The 20,579-nt window shown below is 44.7% G+C and overlaps 1 protein-coding gene across 1 annotated transcript; it reads left to right on the forward strand.

Moving 5' to 3' along the window:
* Positions 1-636: 636 nt before the first annotated feature.
* Positions 637-20,573, forward strand: LOC308310668 (uncharacterized protein; the record flags this gene model as incomplete). The annotated part of the gene is made up of 28 exons (XM_080757049.1): positions 637-723; positions 1,352-1,387; positions 2,011-2,037; positions 2,208-2,267; positions 2,475-2,600; positions 2,964-3,035; positions 3,205-3,240; positions 3,890-3,949; positions 4,056-4,100; positions 4,597-4,632; positions 6,429-6,464; positions 6,836-6,892; positions 7,733-7,804; positions 9,057-9,128; positions 9,271-9,306; positions 9,840-9,920; positions 10,328-10,381; positions 10,803-10,856; positions 11,459-11,521; positions 12,354-12,416; positions 12,744-12,860; positions 15,659-15,736; positions 16,517-16,570; positions 17,033-17,081; positions 19,041-19,253; positions 19,636-19,713; positions 19,958-20,158; positions 20,365-20,573. The coding sequence occupies 28 exons, from the start codon at positions 637-639 to the stop codon at positions 20,382-20,384; spliced, it is 1,983 nt and encodes a 660-aa protein (XP_080613175.1). The 3' UTR covers positions 20,385-20,573.
* Positions 20,574-20,579: the final 6 nt, after the last annotated feature.

Genomic DNA, 20,579 nt, shown 5'->3' on the forward strand with positions numbered 1-20,579 from the left:
TGTCTTTTCTTCAAAGTCATTGCCTCCTGGTGCCAGTGGCTTCAACAGCTGGAATGTAAGTCTGTGATGGACAAAAGAAGCCATTGATTATAAGCATTGATCCACAATAAAACAATGAGAAGTTAAAGTGACGATAGAGCGCTTTTCATTATGGCATGATAAATTGATGAGGCCAATAGAGCGCTTCTCACTCTAAAGAACCTGTCCACCTGTTCCCAGAAGCGAGAGAACCCCAACCCTCACACCTTCCTCGGGAGTGACGACGCACTGAGTGAGGCGGAAGAGGAGGGAGGAAGGACGACGAAGGTGGAGGAAGAGGAGGAGGGGAGAGGAAGGGACGGAGGCGATGACCCTCACCCGGAGTACGGAGACAAAGAAGAGGAGAGGAGCGGAGACGGGTGGAGGACGGAGGAAGAGGACGATGTGGACGCAGAGAGAGGCTGGGAGGAAGAGGAGGAGGAGGATGGACTGGGAGCGGAGAGAGAGAAGGAGAGGATGGAGATGGAGAGGGAGAGGGAGGGTGAGCCAGAGAGAGAGGCCACCGAGGAGGAGGAGAAGAAGGAGGAGAAGGGAGGAGGGGGCAGGGACCTGGAGAGAGAGAGAGCAGAGTGGGAGAGAGAGAGACACCGGGCGGAGATGGAGAGAGCTCGGGCAGGGGAGGGGGGTGGGCGGGGATATGATGATGAAGATGTGCCATACCCACCCGAATACTACTATCTGAAGGTATGAGACCCCCCCCCCCCCCCCATACACACACACACACACACACGCACATTTGTTATACTATGAAAACCTGCAAAACCCGTCCGTCACCCTCCATACGCCTCCATACAGTATATGGTTGTCTTGTCAGTCCATCCATAAGACTATGAAGCAATATAGCACTGGGCATAACGGGCAACGGATAAGGGATCTCTTAAAGGCATGTGGCACGGTGATTGGTTTAATTAACGCCCAAACCACACCTATGCATAATGTAACGGGTAACGGGATTTAGACAGGGAACAACACCCCTTCCCTACTGCTAAATCCCCAAATAGTGTATTTAGAGAATGCTCGAACGAAAATGGAGACCCAGATGTCTTCATGAACCTATAACCTCTAAATGCCTAAACCTAACCTCTCCCTCTCGCTCGCGCACACACACACACACACACACACACACACACACACACACACACACACACACACACACACACACACACACACTCATATTTCAAGTCATATTCGTTCCTTGTATCATCATCAGCATACTAAAGGATCAGAAAATGGCAGTATGGCATGTTTTCTTGGTTTTAGTTATCTGTGATAATCATGTGATGACTGACATACAGTACATGTTTGTCTTTAGGGAGGCCCGGGTGAGAACGGACTGACTGGACCAAAGGTGACTGCATGTCAACAGCCTGTATTATTATGAATGAATAACTACTAGACCTGTACGTGCCCGTCGGCCACCGGCCTACTTGAGAACGATGCAACTTGGGAACCTAATAATACCCGTTGTCAACTTGTCATAGCAACATTTAACTATCTGTCTGTGTCCATTTTGTGCCCATAATGTATATGGAGATCTCTGTATCTGTCTGTCTGCCTGTGCCCGAAGAGTGCAAACTGACTGTGAAAAGTGTAGTGGTTAAGTAATCAATTGTCAGGTGTGCGGTTGCCATGGCAATCAATTGGCTGAGGCAGAGGCTGGAAATTGCACAGGTGAAAGGAGTTGGCCTCATTAGGCCCACTGGCGCCTGACCAGAACCTTTTGTGGTGGTTCTGGAGAACCGTGGGTCCGAACGACTCGATACCTGGCACTGCGTTCCCTGTGGGGGTGTGTCAAATGTGAAGTTGGTGGGTCAAACGGTTCTCGAGTTACGTGCATTACAACCGTACACGCACGCAGAGATGTTACATTTATAGTAGGAGATATCCATAGGACAGATAGACAGACACAGACAGACAGTATAATTATGATTTTGTGTGCATTTGTTTACATTCCTTTTTCATTCTTTTCAGGGGGGAATTGGTGAAAAAGGACACAAGGTAAGCAAACGTGAATATTCTCATTCACAACGCATCACCCTCTCTTACACTTTTCACTTTAATTCGTGGCTGCATGTGTGTGTGTGTGTGTGTGTGTGTGTGTGTGTGTGTGTGTGTGTGTGTGTGTGTGTGTGTGTGTGTGTGTGTGTGTGTGTGTGTGTGTTTTTTAGGGTGAGCCAGGCATCGGTCACAGAGGTCCAGCAGGACAGGCTGGTCCTCCAGGACATAAGGTGAAATTGCTCTGTCTGTCTGTCTGAAATGATTAATGATTTACAAATTTGGTTAGCTCTGTTTAAGGAGGTGTTACGCAAAAATAGCAAACATACTCAAGGAAATAAATTTACTCTTGCACTATGAGAACACTTCAGTGTATTTGAAAGGTAGATGTTTTTGCAACTTTCTGTTTCCCTTTGTGTCTCACTTTTAACCCTGCTCAGGGGGAGCCAGGGGAGCAGGGGCCTTCGGGTGCTCAAGGTATCCAGGGTATCCGTGGCAACCCAGGAGGTCCAGGTACCCCGGGATCCAAGGGTCATGATGGTGACCCCGGATTACCCGGGAGAGAGGTAATAAATATGTCAAATACCGTATATACCACTGTTTCCCAAGCACTGGGTCGGGACCCATTGGTGGGTCGTGGACACATGGGTCACGAGTAGGCCTACAAACATCCTTTATCTTTTTTGTTTCCTACATTTTTTCAAAACATTAAAAAAACATACAAAACAATACATGAATTTCATAAAAAGAAGAATTTCATGAATATAAAAAATATATTTTGGGTCTCAAGCTAAAAGGTTTGGGAACCAGTGCTCTATATAGCCTACTACATACACTCAATTATCTCTTCCAAAAAATAGCTCGCAATGTGTGACTCAAAATAGACCATGTCGAGTTGAATTGAAGTAACACGGGAGTGTGTTGTGTAGGGGGACAGAGGAAGACGAGGGAAGAACGGAACACCTGGGACCCCTGGAGGGCGAGGACCGCCTGGCGTACAGGTAACAGAAGTTAGAGTTGCCAACCGTACAGTATATTGAAATATGGAATCGTTAATATGAATATATCATCTCCTTAAGTTTGTAGAGGGTCTGCTAAATGCCTACATTGTAATTGTGTTTAACAGGTTTAACAGCTGGTTTAACAGGAGGGGTGTTATTTGCTTCACAGGGTGTTGACGGTACGCCTGGAGTGAAAGGTGAAAAGGTATTTACTATTTATGATATACTTTTTCATCTGTTTTAACCTGCCACACATGTCGGGAGCCACGGGTTAGTTTTAACCTGCCGTGCATGTCGGGAAGACGGTGTTGTCGAACTTAATGGCTGTTAATAGGGGCGGCGGTGGCTCAGGGGTAGAGTGCCTGGATGGGAACCGCAAGGTTGCCAGTTCGAATCCGGGCTCCCCCAGAGTTACTGTCGAAGTGTCCTTGAGCAAGACACTGAACCCCTAATTGCTCCCGATGTGCTAGTTGGTGCCTTGCATGGTTTCCGCTGCCATCGGTGTATGAATGGGTGAATGTAATGCACAATCTATGTAAAGCGCCTTGGATAAAGGCGCTATATAAATGCACCATTTACCATTTTAATGATTGTTGTATGAACAAACGTATGCACCACTGAATTCAGCGATTGACTAATCAGAATCAAGCATTCAACCAAGCCATGTAATCATTTGATTTAATTGTGTTGCCAATTGAGTTTTGATCTAGAGCAGAGTACAAAATAAAAATGTCTTGTATTCACATTAATACACATTCATTTGTTATGTTACTTTACACCATCGTTCAAGTGCTTTTTAACCTATTGAAAAATCCACCCAAAAGTTGATTGGATTTAATTATTATCCCTGCTAGGGGGAGCTCGTTCGAGGAGTGCCAGGCTCCAGGGGTATACCCGGCAACCCTGGTAGAAGGGTGAGTTTTATACTTAGACATGTTAATGTATACGTAGAATATGATCTTGCTTAATGTATATAATCTAAGTTTTATTATGCAATTCTTTTGTGTGATTGTGTTTCAGGGTGAAAACGGCACTCCTGGAGTTAAAGCCCCCACCGGCCCTCTAGTGAGTAACTTCCACTGCCTCCCAGTAACTGGGATACAAATAAGAACGTTTTCTGAGACCAAGATAAGATAAAGATAAGACGAAGCGAAAAGGCAAAATGTCTCATGCAATCTAAAGACTCACCTCAGCAGACTCCACTTTAGCCCGCATTTGCCGTAGCACCTAGCCTTGATTATCTTGCAGTCTTATGCAAAGGTTAAAATGTAATTTAGGTAGCATGATAGTTAGACAGATGACAGGTTCATTTGTTGTCCTTGCATCTTAAAGTGTGTATAATTTCATTGTACAGATTATTATTTTCTGTTTAGACTAGACTGATGATAGGTTCTCTGTTTACCTATATGATCCCATATTGCTGTTTCTATGTATTTGATGTATTACCTTGTTTTTACCTTGATTACTGTAAATCGCTCTGGATTAAGAGTGTCTGCTAAATGCCTACATTGTAAATTTTATATACAGAAAAGGTCTTCTTGTGTTTGACCTATTTTTGCAGGGTCCAAAAGGCTTACTAGGGGGCAAAGGAGAAAAGGTGGGCAGATTTATCATAATATGAATTCTTCATAATATCTCTCAATATCTGTGCACAGTAAAATCCTCAAGACTTGGTACGCTTCGTCAATTTGTTGCATTTATATGGCTGGGCCAGAGAACAAATAAATAAATAATAAATATAAGATAAAGGCGAAAGCCACAAAAAAACATTAAGAATACCAATTTTATCCAATCAGGACAGAGAACTCAGGATAAACAAGTGGTATTGGAACCAGCACGCAGATAGCAGAAACTCTACCGCCCGCTCCGTCGAAGCACACACAAACAACTTGAAACAAGCCCTAAATCCACCACTTTTACAGAACAACTTGAATGATACTTAAACCAACAGACAACTACACAACCCTTTGTTGCTCTCACAATAATGCTGGCAAAAGGATTCAAGATAGAAGAGGGTTTATTTGTCACTCACTTTTCCTGCCTGTTTTTCATTATTATTATATTTTAATCATCATCACTGAGCGGCCCACCGGTAATATTAGCGGTACGTCCTGTGGCCAGTCCACCCCTGCTACCTGGGCATCAGTCAGTCCTGTGGCCAGTCCACCCCTGCTACCTGGGCATCAGTCAGTCCTGTGGCCAGTCCACCCCTGCTACCTGGGCATCAGTCAGTCCTGTGGCCAGTCCACCCCTGCTACCTGGGCATCAGACAGTCCTGTGGCCAGTCCACCCCTGCTACCTGGGCATCAGTCAGTAATATGACCGGTACGTCCTGTGGCCAGTCCACCCCTGCTACCTGGGCATCAGTCAGTCCTGTGGCCAGTCCACCCCTGCTACCTGGGCATCAGTTAGCAATTGTAAATTATTTACAACCCACAGGTTGAGAACCCCTGGGCTACAGTACGTCAACACGTAATAGATGAAAAGGAAAAAATAAAATAAATAACAATATGGAACGGTACGGATGGTTACAATGTATATTTTTAGCAGCGGTGTGTCAATTGTGCAAATGAAACAGAATGCAGACTCAAAATCATCGCAACATTGCTTTGGATGTGAGCAATTGCTGTCCACAGAATCAGTCAATTTGTGGTGTGCAAACACTTTGTTTTTCTCTGTGACTGCATGCGCGCCACTAGCCAGAGAGAGAAAGATTCCTCTCTTGACGTAACTTGGCTGACTTTGGCTGAAATGCAATCATTTGGCTGGCCATTTTAGCTGCTCGTCTGATTGCTGTTGCTCTTTGAGGCGTAGCTGCATCATCATCATTATCATCATCATCTTCTTCCATTTCCAATTTTAGCTATTTTTGCCGGGGCATGGGCCATTCGAACAAGTGGCTAAATATGTCTACTGGTATTTATTTATTTATTAATTTTCACAAAATTTCACAGCAATTTCTTTATTGTTATTTACTATAGTCCAGACCCCAGGAAATTTCATCTGGCCACAAAAGATCACGGGATCTACTGAATGTGACATATACCCATACTGAATGGGATATCGGGGCGATGCCATACTGTGTGTCGTAGGCCCAGAAAACTCATCTTTTACTTTGGTTGAAAAAAATAAAAACAAAGTTGTCCTTTAACCACTTAACCCCTCAATACTTTGTAAACTCGCAGACCTTTGCTCTTAGTCGAAATGAAATAGCCGAACTACAAGCTCTCAACTCCTCGCAGACTCCATTCCCAATGGAGTCACATATGCCTCCACTGGGAATGGGAATGTAAATGTACAGTATATCGTGTTTGGAGGACAAGATAAATGCTTGTTTATGCATCTAATTTCAAATCAGAAAGGTCGTATAACCTTGTCTCTCTTTCTTTCCAGGGTGACCGCGGATTACCTGGGTTCAGAGGAGAGCGGGTACGATATGGTTTTTGTGAAGTGGTGAAAGTTGAATGATAAGTATTATATTTTTGACTGCTCAACTGTGCCTTTTAATGTCCGTGAACATATTTCCTGGCATCCGGTTCTTCCATTATATCGTCTCTGTCGGGTGGAAACCTCATATGTCCAAATCTGTTACCTTTTCCGGATTCCAAATTCAGTAGCAGATCGACAAGCTCGAAATGCGGTGCGAACCTTTCGAGCGTGCAGATCTGCTACTTTTGCTGCTTTTGAGTGCCGCTGTAGTATGAGTATATATATTAAAGTGCTCATTTACAAATGTAAATGTACTGAAACATGTGGTCTTTCTTTCATTCATGTTGAGGACTAATGGTTTGATTCCACAGGGGAGTGTTCTCCAGATCCAAGGACCCCGCGGGTACAAAGGGACCAAGGGAGAAGCGGTAGGTCTCCTTAAAGTCTTGTCAAGTTTGTTTACACCAGTGGTTCTCAAACAATTTCATGTCAAAGACCCCCCCCCCCCCCACACACACACACACACACACACACACACACACACACACACACACACACACACACACACACACACACACACACACACAATATAGACTATAGCATTGATTGGGGTCGGAACCTATGGGGTCGCGGAACACTGACGGTGGGGTCAAAGATATTTTACACACCTCAATTCAACAGAATGAGTGAAATGTAAAAATGATAACAAATATATACATTTTAATCATAATTGTTACAAAACCCCTACATAGCCCTAGGCTTGCATTAGATGTGCAGACAAATGTGCACCATACGTGCACGTTTATGTGCATAAAATTATACCTCCAGGCCATAGGTTGGGGCCGCGAGACAATGGCAGCATTTATTTGGGGTCGCAGCTAGGTTGAAAAGTTTGGGAACCCCAATAGAACATGTTTTTTGTTAGATTAGTTTTAGTACATAATTCTATATAAAAGCTGGAAGGTGTGCAGCAAGTGTGAATATTTGTTCAGTTCTCAGCTCTTTAATAAACAGAACATATTTTTTCTTCAGAATACCAATTTTATCCAATCAGGACAGAGAACTTTAAAACACTTTCAAATTGAAGCTGATGAATGGGTACTCTCTCCTGATTGGCTGAAATTAGCAACCCACCTGAAAATGTATTGTATACTAAATGTATTATGTATATGAATGCTCTCAGGACTTTCAAGTGGGCCTCCCCTGGAACCACTGATTTAGCTTTTGTTTGTAAATTGTAACGGTCTGTGACGTTGGGCTTGTTTCAGGGTCTGCTCGGTCCCCCAGGGTTCGATGGTGACAAGGGAGAGAAGGGAGAGGACGGTCCTCCTGGAGTCAAGGTAGAAACAAACCACCTCAAAACATAACGTTTTTGGGGGCACGGTGGCACAGTTGTTAGTGCTGTCGCCTCACAGCTAGAAGGTTCTGGGTTCGATTCCCGCTCGGGACGCTGTGGGTGCTGGCGGCGTGTTTCCTCCTCCGCGTCATCAGTGCACATACCCAAGGCGGGGTTGGCGAAAGGGCCTTTCTGTGTGGAGTTTGCATGTTCTCCCCGTCTCCCCTAGGGTAGGTACCCTCACAAAAACATGCAGTAATCCTGGTCTCTAAACTGCCTCCCCCTGGCCAGCCGGGGCGCCTGATGGACGGGAAAGGAACTGGTTGGAATAACGTGTTCCTTCCACACGCTATGTCCAACCAGGGAAACTCCCCCAGTCAGGTGTAAAGGAGCAACTTGGACACTCGGGCATGAAGGAAGCATGAGTTCAAGTCTGTTGCTCTCCCCATGTCCCCCATATATGGGGACTAGGTTGGTGGAGGGTGTGTAGAGCCCAGGATCACATTAAATAATTGACACAGGGGTGAAAATGGGTTACAAAATCGTGGGATAAAAAAAAAAAACACATAATTATTTCACTTCCTCATCCAGACTCTCACACACAGAGACATAAACGCACGCACGCATGCATGCCGCACGCACGCACACACGCTGGTTTCCTTCTTTTGTTTCCAATTTTAACACTAACCATAAAGCTGTGAGTCTTACTTTCTTGTGTGCAGGTATTGCGTATAGTGAAAAACTCGCAACGTAGGTCACATACCAGTCACCATCAACAGACAGATTTAAAGGACATGCCCTCCACTGGTCCCCGATTAGCCGATACATTTTCTCACTCAACAGTAAATAAACCAACATGCAGTAGCCTAAAGGTGTATACAGGGTATCTGCCTAAAAGTGTATAAAGGGTATCTGCACATTTCTAAAGTTACAATGTAAGGACTTTTAAGAACTTGTAAATGCCTAAAGTGGCCAGAATTGTGAAATATTACGTAAGAAAGAGGCAAACATTGTGAAAATAGTTGATCTACAAGCTCACAATGGCTCGCAGCCATGCAGCTGTGGTGGCAACACAGAAATGTGTGGGGATTGGCAGGGGACATTCATTGGCATAATGACTACCTTGAGAGAACAACGGGGTAAAAGAAAATAATAGGCTAACAAAGAAAAACAAAACAAAAAACAAGCAGTATCACATTTCTGTAATTATAAGGGTTAACGTGATGAATGATGATGCTATACTGTTTCATCTTCAGGGTCTGAAAGGTGACGCAGGCTCTAAGGGTTCAGTGGGACCTTTTGGAAAGAGAGGACCTGTAGGACAGAAGGTCAGGAAGCATTCATCTCTATTTATATATTTAATTTAATTTAATATTTTATCTTCTTGAACTTGAAACCAGTGAGAAGAAACAATCAGTTCTCTCCGTTAATTGGCGGTGGTGCTGCATTAATTGTCTAATTTCTTAACAGGGAGATATCGGGGAGCCTGGCATCAACGGTGTAAAGGTAGGATTCAATTAATCGCATGCACGCGTGCACATACAACACGCTCGCACACACACACACACACACACACACACACACACACACACACACACACACACACACTCACACTGTGACACACACACATACACACACAGTACAAATACTATAGAAGCTCAACCCGCGGGTCCTCGCGTCTAGTGCCACGAATCTGTGTCGCAGTGCGTTCCGAGTTAGACACACATAGGCTACACTTTATCTAAATTATCTTTGACAACTGACCCTGTGTTTTCCGTACTGGGCGGGTTCTGTTGTTGTTCCGTGTTGTTGTGTCTCTGTAACTATTGGGTGTACACTGTCCGTGTATATTCTCCGGCCACGGAGATAGGTTGAAAACGCACGGGTAGGGTCGCCCAAAGCACGGCCTTTGGGCGGCGCTTCCACATGCTCAGGATGTTCTGTTGTTGTTCCGTGTTGTTCCACATAATTTCTACACTGTCAGAGTTAAATGAACCGGGTCTACCTCATCGGTGTCATGGTTTCATTTTTGGTTCCAGGGTCGCAACGGCGACCACGGATTGGACGGAGCCAAGGGTGACAAAGGAGACATTGGACTGCAAGGCCAGAAGGGGGATCAGGTATTGTGCAGGAGACATTGAGTCGGGACCCGTTTCTGGGTCGCGGACCAATCTTTTGTGTTCTCAATTTGAAGCCTCTGTAATACATTAAGTCGTGAGAGGCCTGCACATTGCAGGATTCCCCAATAAGCCAAGAGCTGATAATCGGCCAAATTCTCTTCAGTGTCTGTGATCATTGGGAGTAACTTTGTTTCGAAAGGTGCTTTATAAAAAAAAAATTACCTATACTTACACACAGTATGGTCCATACTGTATGTAAGTTTAGAATGTAGCATCGTCTCCTCCATACTGTATTAGGAGACGTTGCTGCCTTCCTGTATCCTGAAACACTTCTTGTTGAGTTTCCCAAGTTTGTGCATCTTCTATTGTTTGTGTAAGCAAATGAAGATGTTACATGTGTTTTACAGGGAGATGCGGGTGAGCCAGGCTTAGCAGGAGACAATGGAGACAAAGGAGAAAAGGTGAAATGTGTGTGTGTGTGTGTGTGTGTGTGTGTGTGTGTGTGTGTGTGTGTGTGTGTGTGTGTGTGTGTGTGTGTGTGTGTGTGTGTGTGTGTGTGTGTGTGTGTGTGTGTGTGTGTGTGTGTGTGTGTGCGCGTGTGCGTGCGCGTGCATGAATTTTGCAAACTGCAGGACTGATGAAGCACCAAATTTCTACAGTATATGATGCGTAGCAGAGTCATTGATTGATTGATTCAATACTTTATTACGGTAGTCAGAAATGTAAACAGCAAGTGGTACAGTAAGACATTTAGGCAGCACATAAGTGCAGCACATAATTGTGGAAATGTAATTGTATTGGGTTTTACAATAGTTTACTGAGTTTTTACAATAGTTTACTGGGCTTTTTCTACATCTTACTGGTTTGTACTGTAATGGACAGGGATTCAGAGGGTTTCCAGGACGCATGGGGACTCCAGGACTGAAGGGAGAACAGGTTAGACACTGGTTTGTTCAAATTAAACCGCTTTAAGTGTGTGTGTAAATAATATCCAGTAGTGGTAATAGTACACATGTTTTACTTACAGTAAGTAAAGGTATCAATATGGCAATGCAGAAATACTCTGTTACAAGTAAAAGTCCAGAATTTTTGTAGTAAAAGTAATGGCATCAAAATTAAAGTACCATAAGAAAACATACTCATTATGCAGAAATGTCCCATTTAAAGTTTTCAAATTTTTTAACTTTTGAAACTTTTGAAAATAGCCGATCAACAAGCTTGAGCTTGTTGATCTAAATGTATAGGGCTGAAGTGGTTAATGTGTGTTTTGTCATAATAATCCAAATCTATAAAGTAATTAGTAACTAAAGTTTTCAAACAATTGTAGTGGAGTAAAATTACAACATTTGCCTCTAGTATACACTGTAGTGGAGTAGAAGCAAAGGTATTGGAAATACTTAAGAAAAGTACACAAATATCTCAAAATTGTACTTCCGTACAGCACTTAATAGAAGTAAAGTTACCTTCCACCACTGATAATATCTTTACTGTACATGTGACATGGAAGTGACATATGGCGTATCATCTCTGTGTGACAGGGTGACACGGGATCACCTGGCACTGCTGGTGTACCAGGCCTCCATGGACTCACTGGACCCAAGGTACGGTATAGGTACGGTACCAGGCCTCCATGGACTCACTGGACCCAAGGTACGGTATAGGTACGGTATAGGTACGGTACCAGGCCTCCATGGACTCACTGGACCCAAGGTACGGTATAGGTACGGTACCAGGCCTCCATGGACTCACTGGACCCAAGGTATGGTATAGGTACGATACCAGGCCTCCATGGACTCACTGGACCCAAGGTACGGTATAGCCGACGGGGTAAAAACGAGCGTGCGCTAGGAAATGGTCTCCTATACCAGTGGTTCCCAAACTTTTTCGTGTCAAGGACCCCCAAATCAACATGTATTAGGCCACGGACCCCCCCCATTTGAAAACATATGCCAGTGACCCCCCTGACAAGGGAGGATTTTTCCGGCTCTAGCAGTGATTTCGAAACATATTATTTTCATGGACCTCCCAGTTTCACACGCATTATGCTACGGAACCCCGATTTAATGGCATTTCTATCTCTGGTACCCCAATTTATATTGTAAAACCACTGTTAATTTAACTCTGAGAGTGTACAAATGGAACCAAATGGACCCGTTACGCAAACACATAATTATTTGACAGTATTAGGATGTTGATATTAATTTTGCATTCATCTGATAGGGCCCCAAATCATACCCTAGAAAGCACAAGTGTCTATTTTAAGTGTTTTTAATTTCCTTTTTTTCATAGAAGTGTATATTTGTACGTCTCTAAATGTTCTGATGAATTTAAAATGGAGGACCCTTTCGTTTGAACTGTACCCGTTCTACAAACTGTGAATAGAAATTTCAATCAATCAATCAATCAATCAATATTGTGTCACTGTACCTTCAGGGTGATAAGGGGGACGGAGGAATCAACGGCGTGGATGGAGTCCCAGGACAGAAGGGAGAAAAGGTGTGTGTGTGTGTGTGTGTGTGTGTGTGTGTGTGTGTGTGTGTGTGTGTGTGTGTGTGTGTGTGTGTGTGTGTGTGTGTGTGTGTGTGTGTGTGTGTGTGTGTGTGTGTGTGTGTGTGTGTGTGTGTGTGTGTGTGTGTGTGTGTGTGTGTGTGTGTGTGTGTGTGTGTGTGTGTGTGTGTGTGTGTGTGTGTGTGTGTGTGTGTAATGTGTATGTGTGTGTGTGACTGTGTGTCACAGTCAGTCACAGTGTATATGTCTCCTCACATAGAAATATAACTCTGGTACACGATGAACGAGCCGGTTCCTTCATTCTCCTCCACGCAGGGGCTGTCGGGGTTCGCCGGGTTCCCAGGGTTCAAGGGCTTGGCCGGGAGTGCCGGGAGCAACGGAGACGAAGGACAGGCGGGACCGCCGGGGCTGCGGGGGGACACGGGACCACAGGTAAGGCCACATTAGGAGGACCACAGGTGTGCACGTGTGTGTGTGCGTATGTGTGTGTGTGTGTGTGTGTGCGTGGTGCGTGCTATTTTGCGTGCTATTTTTTAACAGGTAAAGTTTCAAATAACGGTTAAAGTGGTTACAAGCTAAGGTGCCACAGATGCGTTCCAGGTCTTCATGGGTTCATCAGAATGTGGCGGTGAGAGGTTGTGAGTGGAGTGGTGGCAGTGGAGTGGAGTGGAGCATGGAGAGGTGCTTCTCTCCACTCAGCATCCCACTTCACATTTGAGGAGAGGAGGGTTGGCACGGAGCATCTACAGTAACTATACCTCGAAAGAGTTGGAAACAGCCACGACACAAGAACTTTACCTAACTACACCTTCCATTCATTAGTTCCTTTCCAGGTGCCCTGGATGGCCAGGGGGAGGCAGTGCGACGCATTGTGAGCTTGTAGATCCGCAAAAGATGTTGAACTACTGAAATGGGACATTCTGCAATATGAGTACATTTTGAATACGAAACTTCTACTTGTAACGGAATACATCTACATTACATTATTGATACTTTTAAAGCATTTTGAGTACTTGTTACGACCCTTAGGGCTGTATTTTGTACCAGGTCTTATTACTTAACTTAAGACCTGGAGGCGTGATCAATGCCATTTGGCTATTCTGAGTGGCAAAAGAGAAAGAAAACTTCCTCTCCCAGAAGTTTTCTCCAGAATCCTAAATCCAACATGCTCAGGTACACATAAAAAAAACTGCAACACATGTAAACACCATTTTCCAACCTACAGAGGTGCAACATGGCCGGTGTGCTGCTAGACAACCCGAGTGGCAATAAAAAACATATCTGAACATATCCTGCTTAGGGTGCCAGATTGCTCAGGACCGGCAATATGGTTCAAGCATAATATTCCACACAATAAATAGATCACAGAACATCCGAAGCACCACACAACCCTTTCAGTGCGCAACAGAAAGGATTATCTAAATATACGAATTGATTGAACACACAATCACTGAATTGATTGAACACACAATCACTGAATTGATTGAATATACAATCACTGAATTGATTGAATATACAATCACTGAATTGATTGCACACACAATCACTGAATTAGTGAACTGAACGTACTGAGTGGGTCAAAAAGGAACATTGTTGCATGTCTCCTGTCATGAAAGAAGAAAAAACACCCACCAACATGTGGATGCTTGACCAGTTACAGACAAACCTTAATAATCTAAACTAATTCACCTTGGTACGTGGGGTTATATAGAATAACCTTTCTCATGTTAGAATTAATTCTAAAATGAGAAGGGTTATGTGTCTAGTACTTTTTCCACCACTGTCAATTTTGTCTACAAATAGAATTAATTAGAATTAGTGCCCACAGTGGGAGGTGAGAATGAAATCCGCTTGATTACAATAATCAACACTTCCTCTTCTACTGTACGTGATCCAGATGGACAGACAGCTATAGTTAGCAGTGATATTAAAAAGCCATCTGCACAACTTATTGGGAGTGTGGCTTTATAGGTCTTGTATAGCAGCTACAAACGCCGGGTGTCGCTTTGTATCTTCACGTTGCGCAGCTTCCGTCGAAAACGCCGCTGTAGCTTTGCATCTGCCAACAGAAAACCTTTACAGTTTGTATGAAGGAAGAGGAAGACTAAGCTCTAAATGAGGTGACTCATTTATAAAGTCATCAACTGACTGCCATCATTACAAACTTCATGACACGTTTCCACCCACCTTCTCTCTTCAGACAATTTGAAATGGTATAAGCACCGTCCCCATCCCCTAATTAGGCTACAATTTGAAATTGTGTGAAGAAAGGAGGCCCCCCAATGGAGGGGGGACTAATTATTTACGGACTTGCTGGTATGTCTTCCTCCTCAGCTCCATCCGCTGCCTTTTGAAGTGGTTAAACCAGGTCACCACCCTCTCCTCTGGGCTGTGTCCATCAACCTTTCCCTCCTTAGTCCTCTTCGGCCCAGTCATCTCATTGATGACCCTCCTCCTCCCCATACTGCCTTTCACCTTACGCTGCCTGCACTCTACGCACACTCTCCATTAGTTCCTCCTCTTTGATGGTGTCATTATGTACTGAACAGAAACTGCTTGACTTCGTTCAGTGCCCCACGTCTCTCCACAGTATACTTCACGCTCAAAGTTGAGGTGCGCTTCCTCCACACTACCCCGTGCCGCTACAACCCCCGAATGTCTGGACCGCAGGGAGGTTCTAGCTCTGTCCAGCACTGGAACACACAGCCTAGTCAAATCTCCTGTATTTGCTGCTGGGCTCCGCTCCCTTGTCCAGCTGCCCAAAGCGCCTCCTAACCTCCTCCGTATACCTGGCCTGCAAGCTGCAGGGTCGGTTGCGAGTGCCTTCCAGTTGTGTTTACTGTTTATGGGACTGATAGCAAATTTTACGGGGCCACACCTCTCACACAATGCTAAATCCCCAAATTAAGGAAAAAGGGCCGCTGCCGCAAGATGGAGCCCACAGTCTTTTGTTTGTCAGCTGCCTCGTGCTTCAATAAATAAGTTTATTTTGAACTTTCCTGTTTGAGACTCTGCATATTGGGTTCAGTCATCCTTGTATCCTGACAATAGCCTAGGTAACACTCTTGACATGGGGGTGGGAACAGTATTATCTTTTCAATAAGGATAAAGGAGATTTTACCAGAGGTGGTCAGTGTCAAGGAGAGATGATTTAGGGGGGAAATCCTCAAAGAATTACTTTCTTATTTTTAATTTTGGTGACTTTTTATTTTCCTTCTTCTGTTTCCCAGGGAGTACGGGGCAGAAGGGGCAAAGCCAAGCCATGCCAGAGAGGACCCCCTGGCACGTCTGGCAGGACAGGAGACACTGTAAGGGCAGTGGGGGTCCAGGGACCGCCAGGGGTCCTTGAGGAGGGGGTTATGGGGTCCGGGGAACCCCAAGGGTCCTTGAGGATGGGGTTATGGGCGGGTCTGTTGTGGCCTTAATGTTAAGGGGCCTAAAACTAGGGTCCTTGAAATGGAAACAAGTTACAATCACTACTGTATAAGGCACACTCCTCGAACCCTATGCACGCACACACGCACATGCACACATGCACACACACACACACACACACACACACACACACACACACACAGATAGACTTGTTTGACAGCGCTATCATCAGTGTTGGATTCTTTGTATTGTCAAGACATTTAACCACTTAAACCCTAGGCTCAATACTTAGTAAACGTGACCTTTGGCTCTATATTTGGTCTGCTTTTCCCCACCTCTACACCAAAGTTCTCGTCACAATAGGGATTGCTATGGGGTTCAAATGGTTGGGAGGCGGCCTTTTTTTCCGACAGCATTCTAGCCGACGGGGCAACGATCCGATCCGCAGCGGGGGGACATTTGCTGCGATGCGAAAAAGCGATGGTCCGACATGCGCTGCTCCCGTGCTTGCGGTTAGGGTTAGGTTAGGATTGAGGTTTCGGATCAATATGCTGTCGGAAAAAAGACCTGCACCCCAAACGGTTAATGAAAAAATAAAGTAGAAGAATCCAATCAACCAACTCTGAGGAGCCCTCAGGGGTCCCGGACCCCCTGTTGAAGACTGGTATAAAGGGAAGTGTTTATGTATAAGTGGATGTGTGCTTATCTTACAGGGCAACGCAGGGAATGAAGGAGGGAAAGGCGATAAAGGAGAGCCTGGACTCTCTGTGAGTTTTTCCGACGCTCACACCGTGCACAGTGCACACACACGCACGCACGTGCACACACACACACACACACACACACACACACACACACACACACACACACACACACACACACACACACACACACATACACATACAGTACACACACACACACACACACACACACACACACACACACACACACACACACACACACACACACACACACACACACACACACACACACACACACAGACAGTGACGTCACTCTCATTACCCCTGGGTCACGGCCTTATGTGGAATCCCTATTGGCAAATCTTAGATTGCGTCATTTAAGAGCTGTGTTCCAAAAATAAACAAACCACCTCAGCGATTCTGTGCATCATGCATCAGGTGCATATGTGTGTATGCAGTACATACTGCAGGCAATTATTATTATTGAACACCATAGACTTTGAATCTTGACTTTCTCTCTGTCTCAAGGTTGAAGAGGTGAAGGATCTAGTCAGTCAAGAGGTGGTCGAAAAGTGCGGTGAGTGCGTGTGCACAAGTATATGTGTGTGTTTTTACTTTACTTGTGAAGGCTAAATGTCCCCACAATTATAGTAGATTTTGAGACAGACGTTGTGAGGACCATTTTCCTGGTCCTCACAAGATAATGGGTTGCTTTTTGGTTTAAAATAGCTTTGAGTTGTAGGTTTATACAACTAGGTTTCTTGATTAATTGAATACACAGGACCAATGGAAACAAGCCCTCGCAGGGCTTTTTGTATTATCCTTTGAGCACCATTATCGTAACCTGACTCCGCCAGGTGGCGGCAGCAGTGAGTTCCTCCTCCTGCTCCCATCTGGTCTCTCTCGGGCAGAGACGATGCTCTACGATCAAATGCTGATCGGAGCGGTATGCGGACGCTAGAGGCGCGGGATCAATGCGAGATGACGTATTGTAGCTGTGCCACCACGCACATGTAAACACAACCTAACAGGACTACAAGTCGAGACCAGATGCAGACAGGAGGGAACTTGTGATACTGCCGCAATCTGGTGGAGTCAGGTTACCATTAATGTACCACTCTGCAGTTTGCAAACTGTTAATTCAATCAATCAATCAATCAATCGTTGAGGTTAGGGTTTTAGGATTAGACATTTAGAGTTGCACGAAAATGCAGAAAATAGCTGATCTACAAGCTCACATCACGACGCAGTACTGTGTGTGTGTTTGTGTGTGTACGTGTGTGCGTTTGCGCGCGTGTGCGTGTGTGTGGTGTGTGCTCCCAGAGCTCCCGTGGTAGTGGCATGATGGCACCTGTGCAGTGCCATCTGTCGTGTACCCTCAGAGGAACACACACTGCGGTGCCAACCACGCCAGAGCCATTCACAAACACCACGCCGCTGTTACACCAACAGAACCAACGGCACTTTGTCAGCACAGTGTCTGATGGGTTTTTCCACATTGGCTTCTAGGTCTGGCTGTGTGAGTCACGATGCATCCCCACGGCTGGACCACTTTGGTAGAGGTCTGGGTCTGTGTAGTTACCTCGCCATATGATTTAACTCCAAAGGTGGGAGGGGAGATCAAACATAATTGCTCCATTGATCATTTAGAATATATATAGGCTCCTCGTTGACGGAGCGGTCAAATGTCTCTCAAAGTCACTCTTTTAGCCTGTAAATGAACGCAAACGAAGCTGATTCTGACAAGAACATCACAAGTCCCAGTAGGCCTACTGTTTATTTATTTTTTATTTTTTAAATATGTAAAAATGGCAACTTCCTGTTGATTTAGCTTTTTTTTTGGTAACAAAACCCGAACTGGATGAGCAGATCCGGATCTGGATCTTCAAATAGCAAAATCAATAGGAAGTTTGACTTTTTAAAATGTATTATAAAAAACGAATTGTACCAGTCAGGTTTGGTGACGTTCTATAAATTGACAGAATTAGCTTGCTTTGGTTAGTTTGACGAGAACATAGCCTTCGTTAGCATCATTGGTAAGACCTAAAGAAGAATATGGCTGCTGTGCATATAGCCTATATTTTTTGGTGTCAGACGATCAGCCATAACAAGAGTTTTTTAATCTAGCAGCTGTCAGGCTTCTGAAGTTGACTGCCACCTGCATGTGCTTAACTGATTTGCATTATACTCTTTTAATGCACTTTTAATGTGTTTAGAACTTTCATTCAGACTTCTAATCATCATAATATTGACATTGACATGCACCATACTGAATGCACTACATGTGATTTAGGACATGTTTAAATGACAATATACTAATGTTAATATGCTGCTTCCAGGCTTTTATTGTGCTCGTCCTGTTTTCCATTCTTTTACAAATTATTTTCCTTTTTGCTCCTTGAGCTGCAAATGTGGAAGCCTGAATGAACAAGAGTTTCACCTCACTGTTACCTGTAATTGTGCTGCCTGTGACGATTGACTGATTGATTGATTGATTGATTGATTGATTGATTGATTGATTGATTCGTGCGTGCAGGGGTGGATTATCAGTTCATAGTGAAGTCGGAGGATCCGGACAGTGAGAGCGTCGGGGGCGTGGCTGACAATGACCCCAGTCTCCTCAACGAGGAGCGGAGTGGAGGAGGAGGAGGAGTAAAGGAACATGATGGAGACGGGAGAGACTTCCCCAGCCGTCCTCCTCCTGCTGTCATCCTTGCAGAAGAGGGGACCCCCGGCCCCGTCACTGGTGGTGAGACGCACGCACGCACGCACACACACACAGTCACTGTGAGTCACGCACGTCACTCACAGCTAAATAAATGAAGCATTTCCATGACATTGCCACTAGTCAAATGTCCCCAATGCCCATGTTTATTTTACAACCCCAGATCATTAGAATGGAGATCACTCTTTGCTTAGCTGTTGCAGGACATAAAAATGCATTTGAATTCAATATTATGCATGTATTATACCATGGAAGGTAGGTATGGATTGCAGATGTCAGGTCTGGAGGGAAGAAGCATTTACTATGCCATAAGATTAAACTTTTGGCATTTGAGGCACCCTCCTAAATCAGTGCAGGGAATGTGATCCCTCCCAGTAACATCAGTGCTCTTCTGTCTGACCAGTAGGTTCTGCTGGGGAGGTGCTTGTGGAGCTGACCCAGCGTCAGAGGAGAGGGACAGCTGGAGTAATAAAGTATTTTATTGGTGAGACCATCATCCTATAGTTCGTCTGTTTCTGTCTGATGTGTTTTGCGTGAACAACACTCCTTGGGCTATGGCTGAATTTAGCCCAAGGAGTGTTTTTCATGCAAAACTAATGCTTGGAATGTATTCAGAATCATGAAAAACCCCTAGTTTAACATGTCACATGCTACTTAAAGCATAATTAAATCTCTCCTCTCCTCTCCTCTCCTCTCCTCTCCTCTCCTCTCCTCTCCTCTCTCTTCAGACTCCTCTGTTAACCGGTGTTTTGAGCCCATGTCAGAGGGCAGCTGTTTAGAGTACGTGCTGCTGTGGTACTTCCATCCTCGCTCGGAGGACTGCAGGCCTTTTGTGTTCGGAGGCTGTGGAGGGAACGGAAACCGCTTCCCTACCAGACAGGAGTGCCAGAAGGAGTGCCAGAAGAAGAGCAGTGGAACTCACATGAGAGGTAGAGTGACCATAATTATGCCCGATGTTTTTTGGTCTCTGGGCGCGTTCCTGGGGGTCTGGAGGTTCCGGGGACCCCCCGGGACCCTCACACGGAGTTGCACCACCTACTTCACACGGGTGTGATTTTTCGTCATTGTTTTAGTTGACGAAATCAATGTTGTAGTGTATGAATGTTATTGAAGCACTTGACATTTTTTTCTACAGGTCCAGCACCCTGGAGGTGAAACCAGCTGACCAACAAGAAACATATTTGTACATGAGGGTGTAAAATGTTTGTTTTTGATTTGTGTACAGATTTGAAAGAGTAGCACTCCTGTTGTATGTAGAATAAAGAATTCCATGTAAATGTCACAGATATATTCAACTTTGTTATATATACTGTAGGCCTATACTTAAATTAGCCTTACATTTGTTTGGTT

Source organism: Protomyctophum bolini (genome assembly GCF_963924005.1).
Source record: "Protomyctophum bolini genome assembly, chromosome: 23".
NCBI classification, from domain to species: domain Eukaryota; kingdom Metazoa; phylum Chordata; class Actinopteri; order Myctophiformes; family Myctophidae; genus Protomyctophum; species Protomyctophum bolini.